The following is a 24,428-nucleotide window of genomic DNA, read 5'->3' as shown; positions in this document are numbered from 1 at the left end:
TTATGGGTGAAATGCTGTCACGTTTTCTTGACAATCCAAGATGGTGGGTGGGGATAGAGGTGAAATGGAATTAAAAGGCTGTGTGTATTGATTGGAAAGCTGCATGACAAGCACATGAGAGTTTAATCATTTATATTTTTCCTACTACTTTGTAGCTTTATTGGAAATTACTTTGAAACTTTAAAACGTGTTTAGAAGCAGGGCGACTGGGTGGCTCGGCAGTTGAGCATCTGCCTTTGGCTCAGGGTGTGATCCGGGGTCCTGGGATCTAATCGCACACCAGGCTTCCCCACAGGGAGCCTGCTTTTCTCTCTGCCTGTGTCTCCACCTCTCTTTCTCCACCTCTCTATCTGTCTCTCATGAATAAAGAAGTAAAATCTCAAAAACAAAACAAAACACGTTTAGAAGTATAACCAGTGTACTCAGTAGCTTATTGAGTTAAGTGGAAATCATCACAGAAACTACAGGTACTTGAAATAGAACAATTATGAATTACACTTTCAGAATGTAGGACACTCAGGAAAAGCATAACTTAAAGATAAATTTACTGATTTTGAATGCTTCAAGAAAAGATTTAAACTAAATAACTTCAAGTCAAGAAGTTAGAAAAAGAAACAAAGCCTGGATGGAGAGGTGGGCCTCGGAGGTGAATACCCTCTGCACGTGTCAAGGGCCTCCATGGGCTGGGCTAAATGGAGTCACGGTAATGGTTGCTTCTGTGTCCATGTCGTCCCAGCGTCCTGGCAGAGCTGATCAGTCCTAGGTGGTGACATTGCTGGTAGGATTTGTATATTGTCATGTCTCAGGTAAATTTCTGCCTCAATATTCAGCCAATTTTTTTAGCACCACCATTGTGCCAGACCCTGTGCTAATAAGAACACACACATGACCAGGACACCACCACCCACCCCACCCCACCTCCGCCCCTGTGGCGGGATCAGTAGGGAAAGGTTCCTGACACGGTCATGGGCTCAGGAAAGGCTGGGCCGGCTGCTCCTGTCTCCTTGGCCTTTACGGCCAGGCATAGTAAAGGACACAGGTGTAAAGCCTGGGACTCTAGTGAGCCACAGGAGTTTGGTAGTGAGGGTGACAAGAGAAAGTGAGAGCAGGATGTTTAATTTCCCTTTCTCCTCATGTCCTGGCATCAGGATTTTGTTGACCTCATCTAAGTTGCGTCAAGTGTTCCTTCTTGGCTATTCTCCAGAAAAGGTTGGAGGAGACATATTTTTCCTTCAGCGTTTGTGAGGTTGTTATGTATGGCCTGAGGTTTTCTTCCTTGCTGTGTATTAAAAACCTTAGTAGAAGTGGGGACCCAAATTTCACCTTAAACAGTTGAATACATGTATGAATCATTTTCATGTGATAATGCTTGCACCTGCTCAGGGCGGCTACCGCGGTCCACAGTTTGATCAGGGTTGTATCTATCAGTGACAAACTCACAAGTTGGAGAATCCCTCCGTTGCTGATAGTCATGTGGTGTTACAGGTTCCACCACAGCGACGATCGTGACCGCCTGGGCCGCGTGAGGTGACCGTGGTGTCACGTGAGACCTGCCATCCAGAGGCTCGTAAGCTTCATCAGGAGCACACGTCTCATCGTGTCATCTACTTGCTCTATGAGAGGTTCTGTGTGTATTCTAGGATATATTAAGGATTGATCGTTTTACTTATTTTTGAAGATTTTATTTTCAAGTCCTCTCCCCACATGACCCTGGATCCCACCGCACGCTCCCCCAACTGAGCCAGCCAGGTGCCCTGAGGACTGAGCACTTTTAATGGACTTTGCTGCTCAGAATGCTTCGTGTCACTGGCTGTGGTAGATGTGTTTTTAAGTAAACTGGCTGTGGTAGAAGTATTTTTAATTAAACCTGTACTTATATTTTGTAGTAAATAACGTGTTCACATCAGTCAGATATCCAAAGTGACCCAAAAATATCTGTGCAACTCCACCCTTCCATCACAGAGCCCCAGGTCCAAAGCCAACACATGTTCGTGGCTTCTGGGCTGCCCGTCCCTTGCTGTGCTCTGGATGTGCATGGAATACGTATACCCCTCCTTTTTTTATACCTTCTGTTCCACCCTTGTCTTTTATCCGTACACATCTTCGACCGTTCACATTGTGGCTGATGCGCGCCCCATCTTGTCTCTTCAGTCTTGCATCTTATAAGGACCACGGAGGCAGCAGCCATGATGATAAGTTCATGGAACCATTGTTCCAGTGGTGGGTTTTCAGGTTATTTCCAGCCTTCCTGCCATAAAGGCTACGTTGAGTATTCCCAGTTGCTTTTGAAAAGCTGTCCTTTGCCTTTGCTACCAGATTTTTAGGCTAGATGTTTTGTTCTGTTGCAGCCATGAACCAGAGAATCAGCCAGAGCGCTCCGGTGAAGCAGCCCCCACCCCTAGCCCCGCAGAGCCCTCCAGGCGTCCTAGGGGGCGGGGGCTCCAGCCAACAGCAACAGATGCGCCTCCAGCAGCTGCAGATGGAGAAGGAGCGGCTGCGCCTGAAGCAGCAGGAGCTGCTCCGCCAGGTGAGGCCCCAGGTTAGAGGCCAGCCTTCCACTTTTCGGGGTGTGCTTCCTGTGTGTGATCCTGGTGTTTTCTTCTAGCCTTGGTATCTCCAAGGGGGTGCTGCTCCTTCACCTGCTGGAGCAGCAACCCAGACACATTGTCTCCAGCTCCGCCCTGTCTTCATTCCCAGGCCCTCCCGCAATGCAGATGGATTTTTGCCTTCTGGGGCTACTTAGCTGTAGGCGACCAGACTCTGAGGTCTTCCCGCAGGGAGTAAATCACTAAGACATTTCTCAAATAGGCAAGTGGTGGCAGCATTGCTGAATCTAAGATATTTTATTTCAAACATAGTACAAGTGACCCCAAGTTTAGAACTAGATCCCCTAGTGCCTTAAAATGTACTGCTCTGAATGTCCCTTCAAGAGGGCAGGTAGGACAGAGGTTTCCATGAGTCTTATCTCAGGATATGCTGCTGAGCTCCTTTGTCAGGAGATTAGACAGCCCCCTGGCAGAATCAGGTTTTTACGGTCTCTTATTTTGGGAGGGACCAGGCATGCAATCTTATCAGAGCAGTATATATTTCAGTTTTCATAAAATTGTTTTGACCATAGAAACAGTGCAATTTTGAAAGTAGAAGGTGCTTGTGCCCCGAGTCCTGTCCTCCTCAGGGTGCCTGGAATGGTCAGCTTCTCATTTTCATTTTTCATTGGCATTCTGTCCACAGACATGAAACACATGTATTCACTGTTTTTCCCACTAAATTGTAGCCTCCCAAGTGGAAATAAAAACATGACACTCCACTTTTCTGGACACAGGAGTGTCACTGGAAACGCATGGATGTGGTATGGTCACTGAAGTCTGAGCCCTGGGGATGAAAGATAAGCCCTGGAGGTCCCAGACAGACTATGCTGTCAGCCATTGGTCAGTGCAAGCCTAGTGCTTAGCACCCCGAGCGAGCCCAGAGACGAGAGAGCACATGTTCCCATGTTTCATGTCAGGGAGTAGTCTCGAAAGATGTTTTTTTTATCTGCCATCAACAAGGTGGAGAAAGGAATCGTATTCACACAATTTATTGTACCTCTGAGTTTCCAACCAATTACTAAAAGGAAAGATATATTCCATTTAAATCTTTATCATCAGAACAAGGTAGCACCATCAAGAGTATAATTATGCCTCTGTTAGAAGAGATCAGCTTACGAGCCTGTTTTCGATGCTTGCTTTTCACTTTGTTACTGATCACTAGATGGTCTTAGTACAGACAAGTCTCAGTGTCAGATATGAGTTGAAAACTGTCAAAACCAAAAAATCTTATTAAGAAAAATTATGTAATTGTTAATGTTACCATTCATCATTTTGTTGTATGCCATCAATCAGACTGGAATTTTTGTTTTGTTCTGTGATGTTTTGTTTTGGTGGGCAATGCTGCTGTTTATAAAACTCTTCCTTCAGAGAATTTTCCTAAGTCTTACTCTCTTCCTGTGGGTGATGGGTCCTAGACAAAACAGCTTAACTTCCTTTAAAGGCAACTTCTGTGTTTCTTCTCTGTCACCAACTGTGTTGTCTCTTCTCCCGTTGAAGTGACAGACCTGCTCTATTCTCATACTAATAGTCTGTTTGTTAGGATTTTTTTGGTTTTGCTTTTTGGCAATCAGTATAAATTCAGCAAGTCTGAAGTTTTGGATTTCTATGAATTTCTTCTTCTGTTGGTTGCTCTTATCCCAGAATGTTGAGTTACATTTTTCCTGCTTCTAATATTCGGAAGCAAAGAACCTCCCTGACCAACATCACGTGTTTGAGGTTGAGTTTGAGTCTGACACCTAAAGCCTGCTGTCCTGTCCTCAATGCTATGCTGTTCAGTATTCCTCGGTTTCAGTTTGTTATGTGGTGACTCCGTTGGCTACTGTCTTCCTCAGTTGCTGCTTCTTGGGCTGGCTTGGGAGTTCTGTGCTATGGTGGTATGTCTGGATGAAATTTGTAAGTCAGCCTACATAGCCAAACCATGTGGCTTAAAGTAATTTTTATCCATCTTATTTTTTACTCTTAGGCAATGCGGAATATCAGTCCCAGCACAGCAAATTCTCCAAAATGTCAGGTAGGCTCTTATCTGATGTTCTAGCATTTAAAAAAAAAAAAAAAAAGATATTAAATTAGGAAAGCGAGAAACTTGTGCTCCAGGGGCCTGTCCTCACTGACCGTTAGCCCAGGGTATAACACTTGAGCCATCTTCTTCCAAATATGTAACGTTACCATTGCCATTCCCAGAAAGTCTACACTGCCTGCTTCCTCCTGCTGCTTCCAGAGAGTCCTAGTGCTCATTTTGATTCCATGGAAGTCTTGCTCTATTACATATTGGATATGTATTATATCTTAGGTGTGCATCCTGTCAACCTTGGGGCGTGCCTGATTTTCATTTGCCTAGCTTAAAATAGTATTTATAATGATTTATAGGAATTAACCATTTGAACAGTAACAAAATGGCACAGATGATCTCCTTGGGTAGACTAAGAAATCCTAAGAGAGTCAAAATGGTACTTTTAGAGGAAAAATTCTTCTCAGGGCATTCCAAAGGAAGAGTATCTCAATTACCAAAAGAGGAAGCGTCTGCTTGGGTCATGTTTTGGGTTTTTTATTGTTTATCAACTTTTCTCCCGGATGAACCCCAGAGATTACTGGTTGAGAAAGCATCTTACTTAGATGGGGAGATTGTGGCTACTGTCTAACTCAGACATTTATCTGATTTAAGGGAAGAATCTCAGTCTTGAAAACAGATTGTCTGTGCTCAGAGTTCAAAAGATTTAAAGGACTGAAGAGCTAGGAGGTCATTGCCCTTTTTCCAGGTGGGGAGAAGCAACCATGTGCTGCCTCGAGTGCTCCGGGGCTGTTCTGCACGGAGCTAAAGATGTATGTGTGTCACAATGGCCTGTGGAAGCAGGGGTTGGCACAAGTCCACTCATTTTGGATACCGATTGCGTGCCCGTCATAGTATCATGCTTATCAAGTCAGAGACAGTTCCTGTAGAGACCAGTTAACTTTGAGAGAAGAAAGACTCTACTCCTTATCTCGTAAATGCCTTCTTTAATCAAGAAATCAAGAAAGGGATAACTCACGGAAGTTGTCTGATAGAGCAGAGCATATCCTTGCTGTGAGAGCCACTATTACCACACAGGACTGAGAAGAGCCCATAGCATGGATCTTTAAAAAGTGAAGATATTTTCCCTTGCTTTTGCTCTGAAGTGCTTCTGAAAGAAGGTTTTTCTTTGTAATAAATGAAGTGGAAACTAATATAGGAGCAGAAATTAACTCAAATGAGATTTGGGTTCAAGCAAAAAGTCTTCTATGCCCGAAGTATTTCGAAGTTGTTTCTTTTTTTTCCCCTAATGAGATCTTAAACCGTAGATCTGTTAAATGAATACCTCAAGGTTTATTTCATACTTGAGTGCCAGTGTAAATGGTTCTTCTTATTAAAATTATCGGGAATTCTTAGATACTTGTTTTTAGTCATAAAGTTTCAGAAAAGGTGAGACTTATAAGTAACAAAATTTCTATTAAACTTACATGGTATTAAAATTATAGGCTTGATTCCTTTAGATTTATTTAAGCCAGAAAAGAAACCTGAAAGAGGTTCTTTAAAATCAACTTTGGAATATGTTAGATAATGAAATACTGATTTGCTACAGAAGTTTTTATTTGTCCATGTCTTTACCTCACACTTGTGGGAATGTCAATAAATGTTGTTAAATTTGGAGTGGCTCAGAATACGCAGTATATGGTGGTGGTTTTGTCGGGCGAGCATCTGTGTTCTCACCTATTTTCTTGATGGCTTTAAGGTGGATACCAGGAACTGTTTCACAAAGAAGGATCTTGTCTGAAGTGAAGATCGCTTTATGTAGCGTTGCCAGGGTAACAAGAAAGCCAGGAGGAGCTTTCCCATTCAAGGACCAGAGCATATAAAGGAATAATGGAGAAAAGGGGATAGATCCACTCAGTATTTGAGTGCCAGGCACTGCTCAAAGTTTTATTTTACTTTTCTAATAGGAATTAGTGCACATGAGTTTTTGCAAGCAACATGAAATCAGTGCCATTACTCTATATCTGTAATTATATACTTCATACGCTGTGGGATGTGGAAAGATACCAAACTTCAAAATGTTTATGAAAGTAGTCATTTCAAAAGCTATCTTCTTATTTTTTTCAAATAGGACCAACTGCACAGATGCGTAGTCAGGTTCTCTGGTCCTGTAAACAGACGTCAGTGTGGGCAAGGTTAATGCAGAGTTCTGGAAAATAAAAACAGCTTAAAGGCATAAGTATATTTTAGTTACAGGTAAAAATTATCAGCTTATTTTGTTAGGGTTTGTGTGCAGAATTTTGGAAAAACTTGTCTTTAGAGTACTTAAAAATTTTTTTTTTTTTGAGTACTTAAAATTTTTAATTTCATTTTGATTATTCATTATTTTTATGTTTCAAAAGCTATTTCTGTTCTTGGAAGAAACTTTTTGGAATTATAAATGTCATCTTTGCTCCTTGAGTTGAGCCTTTAACGCTCAATTTTCTAGCTGTATCTCTTTCTAGTAGATCAGTTACCCCTTGGTAAATTGGGAGACCCTTAGGGAGTGTTGGTTAGGGATGCATCACAGTTTTTGCTTCAAGGTCTTGTGAAACAAAGCAATTTGAAGAAGGCAGCACCACTGGGAGGGGGACCGTTTTTACCTTCTTGCGCCTGAGAATGTGGCTCCCCAGTACAGATGAGATGAAGTGAGATTGTGCTTCGACAGCGTGGCGTCCCCATTTCCTCCCCAGGCTATGGCCTCCTCGCTCTCTCCTTTCTTCTCTGGCTGTGAGCCCTCTTCTGTCCTGTCGCCCTGATTCTGCTCGTGTTTCCCTCTCCGCCCATTAAGATTGTCTAGGGCCTAGGGCGAAACCCATCCTCATTGCCCTTCTCAGGATTCCTGATACAACTTCAAGCATAGAAACAAGACTGCTGTGTCTGGATATCTTAATTTCTGAGCAAATAATTGCTTCAATCTTCATAAAATTATAGCTGCAAACATTTTGCAGCGAATGAGTACTGTATAGTTGCCGTTCCTAATGTGTAGTAATAAATACACGCTAGGATCAGTCACTGGTTCAGTAAGGGATAAAACCCGTCATATTCAGGTGGAGGGTCCTAGACCCCACACTGTTAGCCTGCACTGGTGAAGAGGGTCAGATGTCCATAGTTTGGGCCAATTGGAGCAAAATAACACCACTGTTTAGAGCCACATGAAAACAATGGCCATCAAGCTTATTTTCCCTGAATTTAGTAACAGTAAAGAATTTGACTTTTTGTTCCTCCAAGTTGTCTTTCCTGTTAGCAGACACTAGGAAAGCTGTTTCAGAGTCCAGTTAACATTTCTCAAGATTCTCTCTCCTCTTTTTGAAGTCCTAATATTGAATTAAACAATTTCATTTAAGTGTTTTCTCATGAATCTTTCAACTTTATTTTGGATAGGCACATTGGAAACTCTGTATAAACCCCACACTTGCAAACTCTGATTATCTCATTTGTTTTACTCATTAAGATAATGTTCTATAATTTGAAGAACATTAAAATAATGTTTATTTACTTTAATTGACATTATAATTAACAAAAATTACAGAAGACCTAATTCTGTGAGAAGGAATTTTGAATCCCAGGGTAGTGCTGGAAACAGCAAACTGTGAGTCTGTTTTGGAGATCACCTTTCAGAGTCTAGTGTCATAATAGTCTCCAGGTCCAGGGACACACACACTTTTTTTTTTTTTTTTTAAGTCAAAGATATTATGAAGTTGAAGATGATTTAGTAAAATGACACGCACATTAAAAAACAAAAAGCAGGGCAGCCCCAGTGGCTCAGCGGTTTAGCTCTGCCTTCAGCCCAGGGCATGATCCTGGAGACCCTGATCGAGTCCCACGTCAGGCTCCTTGCGTGGAGCCTGTTCTCCCTCTGCCTATGTCTCTGCCTCTCTCTCTCATTCTGTGTCTCTCATGAATTAATAAATAAAATCTTTTTTAAAAAAACATTCTAAATATCGACTAAATGTTTTAATTGCTGGAGACATAAGGAAATATGCTATGGCTGTTGGAAGCAGTGTTGGAAAGCAGGGCATGATGAGGCCTGTCTTGAACAGCCGGAAGAAATGGCTTTTTTTCTCCACTCTTTTTAAAATTGTAGTGTTTGCTACACTGCTATCACTGAGACAAACTATTATAAGTTGTGTATTTTTAGAGTTACTCTCCATTTCTAAATTTGGATTTCTAGTTCACTAAACTAAACTTCCTTAAGCAAATCAATGACCCAGAGAAAAACAAACCAACGTGCACTTCTGTGCCATGTGTCACCCTAAAATGGAAGCGCAGTTACATAGCTTAGTGCTTCCTAAAGACAAAATTGCTTTAAGAAAGGCTTGAAAGTTGACATTGTGTTTTATAGAATTTTCTATAAATTGGAACCCTAACTTTTCACCTACCACGATTACTTTGAGATTCATTAATGTTCTTTCATTTTTCCGTTTTCCTAAATGTTTCCAGACTACCGACCACTTCTACCACTTTTCTCCTTATTTTTCTAAATAATGTGAACCAAAGTACTGATTTTATATGAGGCCAAAATACTTTAATGATCAGATATGTATTATCTTAAAGTGTCTTTTTTGACCCTGTGGGAAATGATGCTGCTATTTAAGAAAGAGGAGCGGAAAATACAAAGGACCAGTGGCTCGTGGCTGGATCCCGAGCCCGTGAAAGTCCACTGTATACACAGGCAAGCTGTGTTTTCTCTTACAAACCACCCTGGAAAGTTCCCTTTGGACCATGCCAGGACCGTCCCTTTTACAGATGGCTGTGGCTCCAAATGTATCCCAGATGAGCTAAGATTTACAAGCTCAATGGGAGAAGCTGCCACATTTTTGTATTATTACGGAAGAATATGAGCTAAAAATACTTGCTTCATTTAGAAAAAGTCAAATACTCTAAAAGAATTCTTTGACCTTTGAAATACAGAAGCATGAAAAAAAAAAAAAGAAATACAGAAGCATGATTAAATTTTGGCCAAATTTCCTATAACTTCTTCATTCCTGAAAATCTGTCAAACTATTTATTCTACCTTTAGGGGAAAAGAGAAGCTTAACAAATTTGTATTTTTAGCTTAGTATTCTAATTTTAGGCATTTTTTTTCAGAGTAAAAAAACTCCTTAGAGATAGACATAACTTTCAACATGAACCATTTCAACTGAAATCCGTTTTTACAGATGATCCAGTTATGTCCCAAAGCTTGTTTTTGAAACAGCTAAGCCAGATTTACCCAATTACAAAATAATGTCCATATTTGTCCAAAGTGTGTTTTCCTAAAGCTACTTTATCACACTAGAGTAGACTTATATCCTGTATAGGTTTATATATATATATTTAAAACTAGTATAATGGAGAAAAATTTCTATGGAATGTATTTTTAAAATAATTTTTAAAAATTATGTAACCAGATATTTAAAAATTGATTATATAACTTCATTTCATGCTTATCCATATTATAATTATTTTTCTCTAAAGTCACTAGCAAAAGGTCTATACAGCTCTGAAGCAAATTTTCAGTATTCTACTTCTAAAATTCTTAATTTTATGTAAGTGTGTTCACTCTCACATGTCAGTTCTTGGCTATGGATGCAGGACGTGTGAAGTTTCCTGTCAGTGAAAGCTGTGATTTCACTTGTGCTCCCCATGTTCTTCTTTCCTGATACAGGAAGGTGGGGAATAGGATGCTGCCACAGGTTTCTCCTTCTTAGAACTGTGTGTGTGTGGCACACGTAGGTGTGCTTGTGTGAAGAGAGCAGTGGGGGTTGATACGTTCATTTGAGCTCCAGTCATCAGTCAAAAGGGGAGGTAAGCTGGTCTGTGGTCCTGCCCATCAGTGCGTAGTTCTCTGTCTCTTGACCATTTGTTTCAGAAGTCAACAAAATTCTCTCATCTTCTTTGTTGAACCCAGTGAAATAAATTACATTAATAAGAAATGAAAGTATTAAGAATTAATGACTTGGGGAAGTGGCTATCAAGTCTACTTTCAGCAATTTTGCTTCAGCAAATACTGAGCTATGTTAAGAATACCCATTTTTGCATAATAGGTGTACAAGTTATTATACCTCAGTAAAACTGTTGAGAAATCACGGAGGGGGTCTCATCAGTCCTGTTCTATTTGCTAGAAGTTTGGAAACTGAGCTGAATATTCGTACCTTGATATGGCTCCTACCGTCTATATATATGTTATATGTGACATTATATTTGTGTTCGTGCCAGATTCGTCCCTATTTGGTTGATGATGCCATCAGCCTCCTCTTACCACCTGCAAAAGTAAAATGGTTTTTTCTCTTTGGTTCTTTCAGGCCCACTTTAGACGAGTCTTAGATGGGCCTTAGTCATATCAGATACAGACTTGATTTTGTGGTGCTCGAGCATCTCCTTAGGCATGTCTCCAAAGTAGCTTCCTTTGTGAATATGGATAGTTGGTTCTGCACCGCCTGCTGGCAGTAGAAACTCAGGTGTCAGACACAGCGACAAGTAGAAATTCGGCAGCTTCAAACAAGCAAAGTGGCAAAATCCAAAGTACCACAGGACAGTTAGCTTTCACTTCAGAAAACAATCTCAAAAAGTAGGAATTTTATCAAAAAGAGTAAAATAAAAATTTATAAAAACATTGTGAAAATAATTTATCAGTTTAGTAATGACTTACTGTTTAGTGTCCTGTCTCGTGCTTGCTACATAGAAGGCAGGTGTGCCTTTGATAGTGGAAAGTGGAATACGAATGAGGCTCTTTTAAGGTATCTGCAGGCACTCCCATTGTTTGGAAGGTCTGCAGCCACCTGTTCATCTAGAGCCTATGGTTTTATTCATTTTCAAATCTATTTCTGATTGTATCCTCATGTTTTAATAGCAGCATAACTTCTTCAGAGCATTAGAAGTTACTGTTTTATGCTCCAGAACTGTCCATTCATTCATTCAATGTGCCCTTAAGAGACAGAGAAGAAATAATTACAATAATGCATAGTAAGTGCTAAGAACATGTTCCATATATGCCCAAGACTGTTAAACCATCACTTCTAATCAAGTCCGAAGGTGGAGATGAGATCGTCATGGAGAGTTATCTGGGGAAGGGAATGGGGTCTTAATAGGGAAGAAAGAAAGGGGTTCTAGTCAAAAAGCACATATGGAAGGACATGGCATTGAGGTCCTACTATAGCCTCACAGGGAGTGCAGGGCACTACTCTACGGTACTTACCACTTTGCAGGAGGAGATGGGAGGATGGAGAGCAGATAGATGACCTAGGTCCCCAGAAGCCACTAGGAGAGTGGGTTGCTCATTAGCAGGAAGAGGAGTTACACAGACCCGTGGGACTGAATGACCCTGCGGGGATGAGTGGATGGCAAGAGAACCAGAAAGCCAGACTCCGTGATGTCTACAGTGTTCTCACTTCAACGGGAGAGAGGTGGGAATGGACTTGAAAGCGTGTGCCAGATGCTGGGTGGTGACCATGAGAGTGTGAGAAAACAGTGACCAAAGGACAAAAAGAAAAAAATTAGAGTGGTACAAAGGCCCATTCGAGGCCGAAGACCATTAATTTATAATAGTCTGAGTAGCTGTTTGATTTTTCTCTAGCATTTCTTAGCAGTCTCAGGATAGAAATGAAGTGAGCACGCTTTTAACATTCATTCAGGGCAGCAGTTTGCTCTGTTGAGATGAAATTATGTGTGTATTTCAGGATGTGAAAGGGGCCTATTATGTTTATTTTACATGATCGGCTCATAATTCAAGCTCATGGGGAAGGAGAAAAAGAACCAGGAATTGGCCCATGAAGGAAACAGAAATCAAAACCATAACCAGGGCACCTGGGTGGCTCAGGTCATGATCTTGGGGTCCTGGGATGGAGCCTGGTGTCCAGGCTCCCTGCGCAGAGAGTCTGCTTCTTCCTCTGCCTTTCCATTTTCCTCCTCATACTCAATCTCTCTCAGATAAATAAAATCCTATAAAAGAAACCCATGATGAGATACCACCTGTGAGAATGGTCCAAATCAACAACACAGGAAACAGCAGGGGTCAGCGAGAATTTGGAGAAAGAGGAAACTTCATGCACTGTTGGTGGGAATGCAAACTGGTGCAGCCACTCTGGAGAATAGTATGGAGGTTCCTCAGAAAGCTAAATATAAAAATGCCCTATAATCTATCTTCCAATTCCACCTCTGGGTATTTCTCTGAAAACAACAACAACAACAACAGAAACCACTAATTCAAAAAGATACATGCAGCATTTTGTACAATAACAAAGTTGTGGAGAAAACCTCAGTGTCCATTCAGCTGTCAATCACTTAACCAACCTAAGCGTCCATCAACAATCGAGTCGATAAAGATGTGTATATCTTGCCATTTGTGACAACATGAATGAACATACAGGGCATTATGCTCAGTGAGATAAGTCAGAGAAAGACAAATACTATGTGATCTTACTTCATAAGTGGAATTGAAAAAAAAAAAACAAATTTACAGAAAATGAACAGATTGGTGGTTGCCAGGGGGTCAAAAGGTTCATACTTTATACAGCATGGTGACTATAGTTAATGATTATAATTATTAGCTATAGTTAATAATACTGCATAATAAATACATATTTAAAAGTTAAGAGAATAAATCTTAAAAATCTTCATTCGAAGAAAAGACTTTTTGTAACTGTGTTGTGATGGATGGTAGCTAGACAGATGATTGCTATGGTCACTTCACAGTGTGTACTAATACCAAATCCTTGCATTGTATACTTAAAACTGATGCAATGTTGTATGTCACTTAAACCACTATTTTATTTTTTTAATGGGAAAAAGAGCCAGTCGATTGGAATCGTAAGAGACGAAGTAGAGTCCCTGAGGCTGGAGGGCAGATAGAGTGGGATTGAGGTCATGCAGGAGCTGGGTGGGAGGAGAAAGCAGGGTGAGTGTGTGCAAGATTTCTTGGGGGTGAAATCGCTATACCCATTCCAGAGTTGCTGGAGATACAGGACCCTCAGGGGTAGATTATTCCATAAGCTTGATGCACTGATAGTGATCGTGGTGCACACGGTTCAGGGAGGTGACACGCCGGTCTTCATCCCAGGCAGGCCTGCAGACTTAAGTCCCATGGTCTCAGCCAAGCAAGGAGGTGATTCACATAGGTGGAGGTGAAGGTCCTTGGGATCCAGGTCGTCGAGGAGCTGCCATGTGACCTAGTAATTAATCTGTAAATAACAAGCTCTAACAGCATGTCTTACAACTTTTGTACTATTGAAATGGTAATGAGCATAAATGGTATTTTAAGATAATTTGCAACTACAGTAGGATATGAAAACGCTGTCCATGGATGCAAAGTAAGAGGATGGCAAATACAACTCTTGTCATCTGTGTTTGAAGAGAATGCTGAATTTCAGTTACAAGTTAGTAAAAATAAAAGTGAATCTTCTTCACCCAAATTCATAGACCCTCTGCATTCTGTCATGATCCTTCAGTTAAGAAACCCCAGTGTAAAGGACGGTGTATTCAGCAGGCCTAAAGCTGAGTGAAAAGCAGTGTTTTCTGCACGAGGCGGAATTGATGGTTTAGGAGTCGGGGTGCCTCAGGTGTGCCTTCCTGAACAGCCAGGCAGTGTCCTTAGCAATAAAAAGCCACATTTCTAGTCAAATCAGAAAAGCCAAGGGAGAAGGGAGCCTGTGCTCCCACAAACAAGAGGTTAATGGGAGTGTGAGAGGCACGGCAGGAGCTGTTGGGGTGCCTGGGTGGATGAGAAAGGTGAGCGAGGACAGTGTCAGGATGGCCGGATGAGGTGATGTAGCTTCCAGGTCCTGGACACATTTGAGACTGAGGCCTGGGCCATTTGGACGGGCCCTCTAGAGCCACTTGGGTGGTAGTGACCCATGGTCTTTGCCGAGCAATCCAGGTAGAGTCCTGCTGAGGATACGTTGGATGGCTCTGAGCACAGCTGAGGATGGAGGAGCGTGAGGTCAGGTGCAGACACCGGGCAGCCGGGGGCACTGGTGGCTCACGCTTATTGCCTGGTGTGGTTTTTTCCGACTTTGCCTTGACTCCTTGGTGCCGAACAAAAAATCAGCTGAGGGTTGGTGAGTAGAGGGAAACTATAAGAGGCATTCTTTTTTGAAAGACCACACTTCCCATCCTTTCCCATAGGACAGGTTTGGGAGGGTCTGCCAAAGTAAGAGAAATAACAAAATGAATTTAGGGAATCCTGTGTATCTGTTCTGGAGTTTGTAAGACAAGATAGACTTTGAATTTATGTGACTTAGTGCAAAAGAACTTGGTGTTTCTGACCGGGTAACCTGTTAGTTTTGACCAGAGTTTAACACCTGAACTCTGTACCTCGCACGGTCATGTGCATTTTATTTCTTTAAATTGAATGATGAGTTTGTTAGCAGTAGACTGACCATGTTGCTGTTTGTTTTTTCTAGGAACTAGCTCTTCGTAGCCAGTTACCAACACTGGAGCAGGATGGTGGGACTCCCAATCCAGTGCCTTCCCCCGGGATGTCTCAGGAACTGAGGACAATGACGACCAGTGGCTCGGATCCCTTTCTCAACAGGTGGGTGGGAGCTGCTTGTGGGTTTCACGGGAGTCCCCTCAGGGCTGGTCCTGACCCCATGAGTAAGTACCCTTGGGGGCCAGGCACTGCACTGTGAATGACCCTCACCAATGACAAGCCCTGTGAAGCTCCAGCATTCGAAGCTGGCTCCTGTGGGAGGACCTGGGCCATGGGGACTCATGGAGGACTTGTTCCCAGTCATGTGTTTGCTTCTGCCTGTGCTGTGAAGCAGCGCAGTGATGTAATGTGGCAGAGTCGTGAAGGAAGGCATGCAAGGGGGGTCATCCTCTGGAGCAGCCCCAGTGATGTGGGACCTGGTCTTCCTGCAGCAGCTCCTGAAGGCCACATGTTTTTAAGGACTGTAGCTTAAGGACGTGAAATGTACGGTGGTGCCTCCTGTAGACACACTGCACAACAGGCAGGGGCTTGTGGGTGCTCTTCAGTGCACTTATGGACCGCCAGCTTCAGGCCAATGCAGATATGGTGGCCTCATGGAGCTGTTGTGAAAGCTGCTCACCCACAGGTCCTACTCCTAGGTTTGATGACCGTTCATCCGCTTAGGTTGTAAAATGTTCATGGAGTTTCAGTTTGTTAAAATGGAACAAATACTTTCTTGTCTTTGTACTTTTTGGTTTTCGGATTTTTTTTAACTAGTTTTAAACAATGCACCTTTAAAAACATTTAAAGGTCCTTTGGTTTAGGAAAGCTATTCTCTTACGCTTTCATTTCTCAGCAGGTGAATTGCAAACTTCATGATCTTAGAAAAACAAGATTTTGGGACACCTGGGTGGCTCAGCAGTTAAGCACCTGCCCTCGGCCCAGGGCGTGATCCTGGAGTCCCAGGATCGAGTCCCACATCAGCCTCCCTACATGGAGCCTGCTTCTCTCTCTATGTCTCTGCCTCCCTCTCTCCCTCTCTTTCTCTCGCTCTCTCTCTCTCTCATGAATAAGTAAATAAAATCTTAAAAAAAAAAAAAAAGAAAGAAATTTCTTTTATCCTACCAAGACATGCAGTCCAGTCCAGTAGAATTTCCATTTGCTCAGTCTTAGAATTGGGGTTGGGGGCCTGGTTTTTTAGGTTTGATCTTGAAGACTGTCTAAGATGTGTTCTGAGTTTGTGGTTCTGCCAAACCTGAGTGTATGTACACGAGGCTCTGAACATAGACAACAGTGAATCAGGAAAGGTCAGAGCCACATGACTTTTTCCCCCCACAAAGAAGCTTTCAGCTTGGTGTGATTGCAATGTCCATCTTGTTGGGCCTCGTGTGGCCCAAGGGTAGAGGCAGACTATAGAATGTGGATATAGGCTGGGCATCCTTTGTGCAGATTCTTCCTGAGAATGTCTCATGAACACTAGTCTGTAGTTTGAGATTCTGTCTCTTGGTAAAGGTCACTGGGTGTCAGGTGATCGGCATTACTAGGACCAAGGGCAGAATCCTTTTTCCAGGCTGTATGGTGCCCCCTGTCCTAAACCCTCATCTAACGTACCATTTCTCTCTTGGATTCATGCATATCCTGGAGGCTTCACACTGACCACCAGGTTGACTCTCAGCCCTGGCACAGAGTCCCCCTGTCCCCCAGGACCCCAAGATCCTGCTTTCCCATGCTCCTTCTTTGTTCTCAAAGCACTTTGCTCACATAGCGCCTGAGTATAGTTCATTAACACACATGTTCCTCTGTCTCCTCAACGTTATGAGTCTCTCAGAAACCATCATCTGTAGGTTTTTGTAGTTGTCTCTCTGTCCTCAGAGCCTGAACTCATGCCTGCTCTGTGTGTTTGTGGGAGGCATGGGCCGGGGCCCTGGGCAGAGAAGCAGCCCCCATGCTTGTCTCGTGGCTCCAAAAGAGCTCCGCACAACCACGTGAGCTCAGCCTCTCCACCGCAGCGTCTGCAGTGTCCGTCTGTGCTCTACTCTTCGCAGCGGGAGTGCAGTGTGACCAGGCCCCTTTCCCAGATCCAGGCAGGATGGAACACAGTGGTACAGTGGACAAATGGTCTTAGAGGCAAATTTGTGTTTTCTTGGGTCTTTGTGAGGCTTTTGACTCTTGCCAAAATCTGGCAGATTTTAGAGTAATCCATGGTTTCAATATACACAGTGAGGGGAGGGAGGACAGGGTAGCTCCTTTGGGTAATTAGGGAAGAAATTGGGGGACTGAGTTTTCAACCTTGAGCAACTGTTACAGCTTATTTCTAAGGAAAGCTTAGCTGTTTTTGTTTTTTAACTTTGTGAGAGCTAAATAGTTACCTAAGTTTCCAGGCTTGGAGGAAAGTTAAAGTTCACATCCTGGTCGGAGATCATCAAAAGTACCAGACCTTTATTTGCTGTACAATTTTCTAGAATTAGCAGAACTCCAAATCCTGTAGTCACGCCAGCTGCTGTGTGTGTGGCACTGGCTCAGGCATGTGTTCTGTGTCTGTGGATTGAGGGGATATTGACCACACATGTGTAACCATTTAGCCTCAAGTTAAAATCCATCTTCACTCGTATTTTTCTGTTTTTCCTGAGGGTGTATACCTTAGAATTGTTGGCATGGTTGGAGTTTTATTTATTTTTAAGATTTTATTTATTCATGAGAGATACAGAGAGGCGCAGAGACACAGGCAGAGGGAGAAGCAGGCTCCATGCAGAGAGCCTGACATGGGAGTCGATCCGGGGTCTCCAGGATCACGCCCTGGGCTGAAGGCGGCGCTAAACCACCGAGCCACCTGGGCTGTCCAATGCTTGGGGTTTTAAATCTCTTTTTTAGCTGGAACTCTCAGGACTGCTGTGTCATGCTAAATAAAGTGTTTGGGGTCTTTCCCCCTAAACATAAGAAGCAAGAAGGCAAAGCTGGGGGAGGTTTGTTTTTTTTGTTTGTCTGGTTGTTGTTTTTTTTTTTATTGGAGCTTTATTTTAGAGCATGCACACAGGTTGGATGGGGGGTGATCTGGAGCAGACACCTCACTGAGCGCAGAGCCTGCCACAGGGCTCATCCTGCAACCCTGAGGTCACGACCTGCAACCTAATTGCCTGAGGCCCCCAGCCTCCCTGAGGGGAGTTGTTACCTTCTCAGTGGTGACCCCTCCTTTTTGGCCCAGTTCAGAAAGGCCTTGTGGGTTTGTATTGGGTTGATTTTTCCTTGGCTTGAGCTCTTGTGTACAAGGGGCTGCATCTGAGTCCCCTGCAGCCTGTGCGGACCCACTGGGGATATGATAGAAGCCAGATTCAGATGGCATAACAGGACAGCACACAGAGAATTTTCTGTTCTCAAGGAAGGCTGCGAGCCTCTCTTCTGTGCTTTCCTTGCCACCAGCCCCAGACTCGTGGAAGAGCTATGCCTGCCTCAGGGTAAACGTGTCACATCCCACCATGGGTCCCTTGTGAGCCCCGGGGGCTGGGTGATGCTTGCTCCACACACTATAGGCAGGAGTCTCACTGACCCTCTTAGAGAATCGTGTTCACCTTTACATTGGAATCATTTAAAATGTTGGTGTAGGTCTTGAATTCTCCTGTTTTGTAGTGGCACCTACCACTCCCGGGATGAAAGCACAGACAGTGGGCTGAGCATGAGCAGCTACAGCGTCCCTCGAACCCCAGATGACTTCCTGAACAGTGTTGATGAAATGGACACAGGTAGGTGTCCTCCACGTGTCTTGGCGGTCGGCCTCAGTGACCACCATTGTTTCTCCAGGTTGGGGGTGGGGGTGGTCACAGGTCTATGAGCAAAGGTTATTGAGAAGAAAACCAGTCACAACCCTGCAAACTTCCACTCCCGTTGAGCCTGCTTTGTTTCTTCATGGCCATTTGTAACTGATGTGTGTTCTGTTTTCCCACATAGACGGCATGGCTCTCTTTGAACAGAACTGATGGCAGAACTTATTTTAGCACTTCCCATACTAAGCCATCTGGCAGGGCAGCGGATGGCCCTCACGGAGATCCATATGGATTCAGTGTCTGCCTCCATCTCCCCCAAGGGCTTGAGGTCTCAGGAAAGCAGGTGGGGAAGGCTGCCTGGTTGTAGCAGGAGCTGAGCAGAGCAGGGTGGGGGCTGTCTCCTCCCATGGCTCACCAGGTGACCCCTGACCGCCCTGTGCTCGGGTCTGAACCCGGAGGGCCAGAGTGGCTCTCCCGCTGGCCACCTCTTTGGCCAACAGCTCCTCAGAGTGTTTGGCGCATCTTTTCTGCCTGTACTCCTCCTGCTCGTGGCCTTGGTGTGTCCTCCAGTACTCACCACCCCTCCTCTTCATTTCCCTGAATCTGAGATCACCATACTCCAGTGCCTCTGAGACTGTCTCTTGCCCATCATGCTTTTTTCCTTGTCCTCTCCCCAACGTCTTCATTCTCCAGAACCCTGGAGCTCTCACTGGGCAGTGTCCATGTTCCTGGAAGCTCTAAGGAATGTTAACGTCATGTTCAAGAAAGGCTTCCAGGCCAGATAAACCAGGAACCTCTAGAAGGAAAGCTAGAGAGATTTTGTATATTCAAGGACTCAGGAAGCTGGTTTGCCATTAGGAGTGTGACTTTCCCAGAGCAGAAGGCAGTTTTCATCTAGTCCTTCTTCCTTCTTTTACAGTTCCCCCGTGTGCCAGGTAAAGAAAGAGGCGTCTGTGAGCATCATTTCTATATTTTATCTACCGTACAGTTTGACCTGGAGAGTCTGCAGTGATGCTCTTGTGTGGCATTCTTGTTCTCTCTCCCTTGCTGTCCATAAGTTTTTGAGGGATTTTTATTTTTTCTTGTGAGACCTTTTGGTGCCGAGCACTTAGTAATAAAACATCGAGCTGTTGCTTCAGCATCTGCGCACATGTTAAAACAGAAGTAAACTTGGTATTTTGTTTTCTGCGAGCTGTTTAACCTAAAGTAAACTGTGGGAGTTGGCGCAGGAGGTCGGTCTCCATTCATTTCTGGATGCTCACCTAACGGAGCTCTGATGTCTGCTTTTCTCCATCCCAACTAGGTGATACTATCAACCAAAGCACCCTGCCCTCCCAGCAGAACCGTTTCCCAGACTACCTAGAAGCCATTCCTGGGACAAATGTGGACCTCGGAACGCTGGAGGGAGATGGGATGAACATAGAAGGAGAGGAGTTGATGCCAAGTCTGCAGGAAGCTCTGAGCTCTGACATCCTTAACGACATGGAGTCCGTGCTGGCTGCCACCAAGCTGGATAAAGAAAGCTTTCTCACATGGTTATAGAGCCCTCAGGTAGACCGAATTCCAAATCTGTGAAGGATCTAAGGAGATGAGACGTGTATGCTCGAAATTTCCAAGTAAGCCAGTCGTAGTCTTCTGGCTGACACCGAAAAAGATGAACAGACGTCCAGCAAGATTCTTTCATCCACTATTTTGCTCTTCGTGTCCATTGCTGCTGTTAATATGTTGCTGACCTCTTTCATAGTTGGCTCTAAAGAATCAAAAAAAAAAAAAACTTTTTTTTTGTTTCTTTTGCTATTATAACTACTGTTCGTTTTGGGGGCTGGGGGAAGTGAGCCTGTTTGGATGATGGATGCCATTCCTTTTGCCCAGTTAGGTGTTGACCGATCATTTTAACTAAATCCTCAGACTTGGAAGTCAAATGCTTCATGTCACAGCATTTAGTTTGTTCAGGCAATTGTTTCTTCAGCTGCCTTTGGCCAGTGGAGAAACATGACTTACTGGTCTGCCAAGCCAAAAATGTCGTATGGATGTTGAGTCCTTAATGCTGATGTGATGAGCTAGCTGAAACCAAGGCTGAAGACTGTTCTGCTTTCCCTCACACTGCTAGCATTAATCACAGAGTGACCTTGATTTTATTTTAGGAGCTTCTGAGGCATGAGACAGTTTCCATAGAAATATATTAATTATTGCCACATACTGTAGTATAGGTTTTGGTGGGTTTTATTGTGGGTTTGGTTTTTTTTTTTTTTTGTTCGTTTTATTTTGTTTTGATTGGTTGGGTTGTGCTTTTTTTGTTTTTGTTTTTCCCCCAGAACCGAGACAAATTACCATAGTAGCCAATCTGTTTATAGTTGTTGCTTGGTGCAGTTATTGTAGTTTCTTTGGTAAAATCTACATTTCCTGATTTTTTACCATCTTATTTAAATCTTGATTATCTGCTCTCTCTATATATATATACCCACACACACACTTATAAGGTTTATAATAGTGTGATAGCAGAATGTATCTTTTTTTTAAGGTTTCCATACTTTCCAATTTATTTTAAAATGGTAGTTTTGAATGTATGTATTTAGAATATGTGACTAGTAGTTTATATCTCACGGTAGTGTAAATCTGATTGAGACAGTCTGCAGACATTAGAGGTAGTTATACTAGAAAGCATAGTGTCTGGAGGAGTACTATATGCACTCTGGGCACACAGTATTGTCTGATGAATTTGAAAGAAGCAAACAAGATACAGCTTTATTTTCCCTTGACACTCCCTTGGACTAATTTTGAACCTTGATGGGAAATCACTAAGTAGGTTCATAACATACATGGAGACTCGCTCCTACTTCTGTATGCTGAGAATTGACCCTGGAAGTATATATAGAATACTGCCGAGGGTGTGAGTTAGCTGGTAAAGTGATCAGATTAATTAATGTATATCAGTAGTTGAGTTTAGCAAAGAAATAGAGATAATCATGATTATACTTTTATTTTTACAGGAAGAGATATAACTAGAGTATGTGTCTACAGGAGTAATAATAATGGTTTCCAAAGAGTATTTTTTAAAGGAACAAAATGAGCATGAATCAACTCTTCAGTATAAGCTATGACGGTAATAGTTGGTTGTGAATTATAGTGGCACCAGCTAGCACCTCTGTGATTAAGGGTCTTTCAATATTCTAGAATAAGTCCTTATTTTCAAGGGTTTATAACCGAAGAATCATTTTTCCTAGGTAACACTGCTATGGAAAGTCTCATCTTGCTTCGGAAGATAGATTAAGTATTTTGACCCTTCAGTTAGAGGAGTGTGAAAGTTGGGAGTGAGAAGTTTTATATTAAGTACTTTGAGTGCTCAAAAAATGCAATCACTGTTCTATATAATGAATTCATAGGTCAATCATTCGTAATCATTGACTCTAAAGCTTTTTATTAAGAAAACAGCAGAAAGATTATCTTGAAATTAAGTCTGAGGGGAAATGGCCACTGTGCAGATTTTTTTTTTATATAAGAGCAATAATGAAATTCTACCTAGAATGCATAAGTGAGGGTATGAATGAGACAGCATGTTGTTCTTTTCTCACATGCTGAAGGTCAAAGCTACTTGGAAGTGCTTACGTGTGCCAATAAGCCACAAATAAGATCGCATCTTACACGTCAGCAGTAGCTTTAGATCAGGGCAAGGGTGGGGACGTGGGAGGGATCGCGAGAGACTAGGGGGACCTTGATAGAGAACCTGATACGTGTCTTTTTCTTCTGTTGTCACAAAAGGCAGTTGTTCCTAAAAGTTCAGTCACTTGAGTTACACCTGTGTCCGCTGTGGCCCCTGGCGCTGACTGAAGGGCGCCTGAAAGTCCTTCCTCTTTCTGAATCTGAATCACAGCCTTGATTTGGTCTCTCTTGTTCTGTGTCCTTGTTCTGATGTCAAAGTGTTTAATGCCTTCTGGGTTGTACTGGGTAGTGTTGGGATAAGATTTTAACTGGGTATTCTTGAATTGCTTTTACAATAAACCAATTTTATAATCTTTAAATTTATCAGCTTTTTACATTTTGTGTTCTCTTAGTTAGGGCTTCTTAGATGTACTTGTTGATAGAGCACGCTGATTTGGAGTTTCAGATTTTCCACAGCACTACTTGTGGTAATAAGTATTTTCTAAATATAGTGCCTTTTCTAGGAAAGGAAAAAAGGACATTAAGGAAGTGACTTTTATATACAAGTAATGTTGTTTTAAGTATTCATATTAAGTAGATGCATCCTATAGGGAGCTTGGCAGAAACACTGAAGAATAACTATAATTAACTGTAATTCATAATTCATACCAGTCAGTGTTGAAACTCATGACGCAGAGGGGGAGACAGTACCCAGGGTTAACAGCTTCGTGGCTTTTGCACATCTGAGAACTGGGGCTTGGATGAGCTTTATCTTTGGCAAGCATATTTTTATAAGGATTGTGGGTGTGCCTATTTTAACAGTTTTCTGTATCATGAAAAGTATTCTCCACAATTTAAATGTTTTTATATTAGAGAACTCTTTAATGCACATTTGTCAGAACTATATACACAGTACCCGTATTACCTTTTTATGTCTTGTTTTAGCTGTAAGCATGCTGGTATGTTAGGTACTTACATAAACTGTTACATTACTTTTTCTTTTGTAATCCCTGTTTGTGTGTTTATGTGGCTCAAATATATTCTTTCTTTAAGCTCCTCTATGTTGTTTTTAACAATTAATATACGTAAAACATTTTTGGCTTCTTAATGGTCTTCTAATAGAACAATTAAAGGACACAGAAATGAAAGGTGACTGTACTAGTAACTGGTACACCGTTCACACATGATTAGCTTGGCATCTGGAAGCTGGATGGAATTCTTTGAACGTGATACTTTGTGTTCTTCAGGTAGACTGTCCCCATCAACGACCAAGTGTCAGCAGAAATGTGCCTCCTTCATTCTGAAATGACCTCATGACACATAACAGCACAGAAGAAACTGACCGGGGCTTCACAGTCTTTCAAAATAGCCTTTGGCTTTATTTCTCCAAAATACTTTCTCATGATCTCCAAAATATAACACATTAGTGAAATAGTTATTGTTTTACAAATAAAAGCATTCACAAATTTAGGTGGTGGTAGGTCTTGAACTTTGAATAGAAGACTTGTCTTTGACAGTGGTTTTTTTTTCTGTGCTTACATGTATAATCATTGACACGTCAATTTTATTGAGGGAAATCTGAAAACTTAATATTTTGTTACATGTAATTTCTTTGCAGTAGAAGAACACTAATTTTGTGGCACTTGAAATCGATCATTTCTCTTGTCCAGGATGCAGTGATTGTACCTCGTATGGATGGCCTGATGTCCCGTGGTGGGAGGCCACCCTCATCCTGCTCCCGTGGGTCAGAACTGTATCACCTTGAAATAACCAGTTCAGTTAGTGATATTCAGCAGAATACTCACAAGAATTCTATTAATCTGAAAGTGGGGTGCATCCCTCCAGAGAGAAGGCTGTGCATCCTGAATGTTGAGGAAGTGTTGGTCAAATTACTGATACACTCACTTATTATTTTTTTTTTTTTTGAAAGATCCAAACTAAAATAAAACAGCGCAGTGAATGAATAAATGAATGCTGGAGCTGGGAGAAACAGAGAAATAGTTCACCGGAGACAGAGAAAAAATAGT

The 24,428-nt window shown here is 42.5% G+C and overlaps 1 protein-coding gene across 9 annotated transcripts in view; it reads left to right on the top strand.

The window, feature by feature from the left end:
• The window catches only part of YAP1 (Yes1 associated transcriptional regulator), a 113,378-nt gene extending 89,916 nt beyond the window's left edge, over window positions 1-23,462 (top strand). For 3 of the 9 annotated variants that reach the window (XM_072729951.1, XM_072729946.1, XM_026006723.2), the window contains 5 exons: window positions 2,349-2,527; window positions 4,552-4,599; window positions 14,997-15,127; window positions 18,629-18,741; window positions 20,066-23,462. In XM_072729951.1, coding sequence (XP_072586052.1) covers window positions 2,349-2,527; window positions 4,552-4,599; window positions 14,997-15,127; window positions 18,629-18,741; window positions 20,066-20,304 — 710 coding nt within the window. In that variant the 3' untranslated portion in view covers window positions 20,305-23,462. Of the gene's footprint in view, window positions 1-2,348; window positions 2,540-4,551; window positions 4,600-14,996; window positions 15,128-18,628; window positions 18,742-20,065 lie in introns of all 9 variants that reach the window. The other 6 variants (XM_072729952.1, XM_072729947.1, XM_072729948.1 and 3 more) reach the window with 2 other exon arrangements.
• Window positions 23,463-24,428: the final 966 nt, after the last annotated feature.

This window comes from Vulpes vulpes, chromosome 12 (genome assembly GCF_048418805.1).
Source record: "Vulpes vulpes isolate BD-2025 chromosome 12, VulVul3, whole genome shotgun sequence".
Taxonomy (NCBI): domain Eukaryota; kingdom Metazoa; phylum Chordata; class Mammalia; order Carnivora; family Canidae; genus Vulpes; species Vulpes vulpes.
The sequence above is the reverse complement of the archived record's forward strand: the minus strand, read 5'-3'. Positions and strand labels throughout refer to the sequence as shown.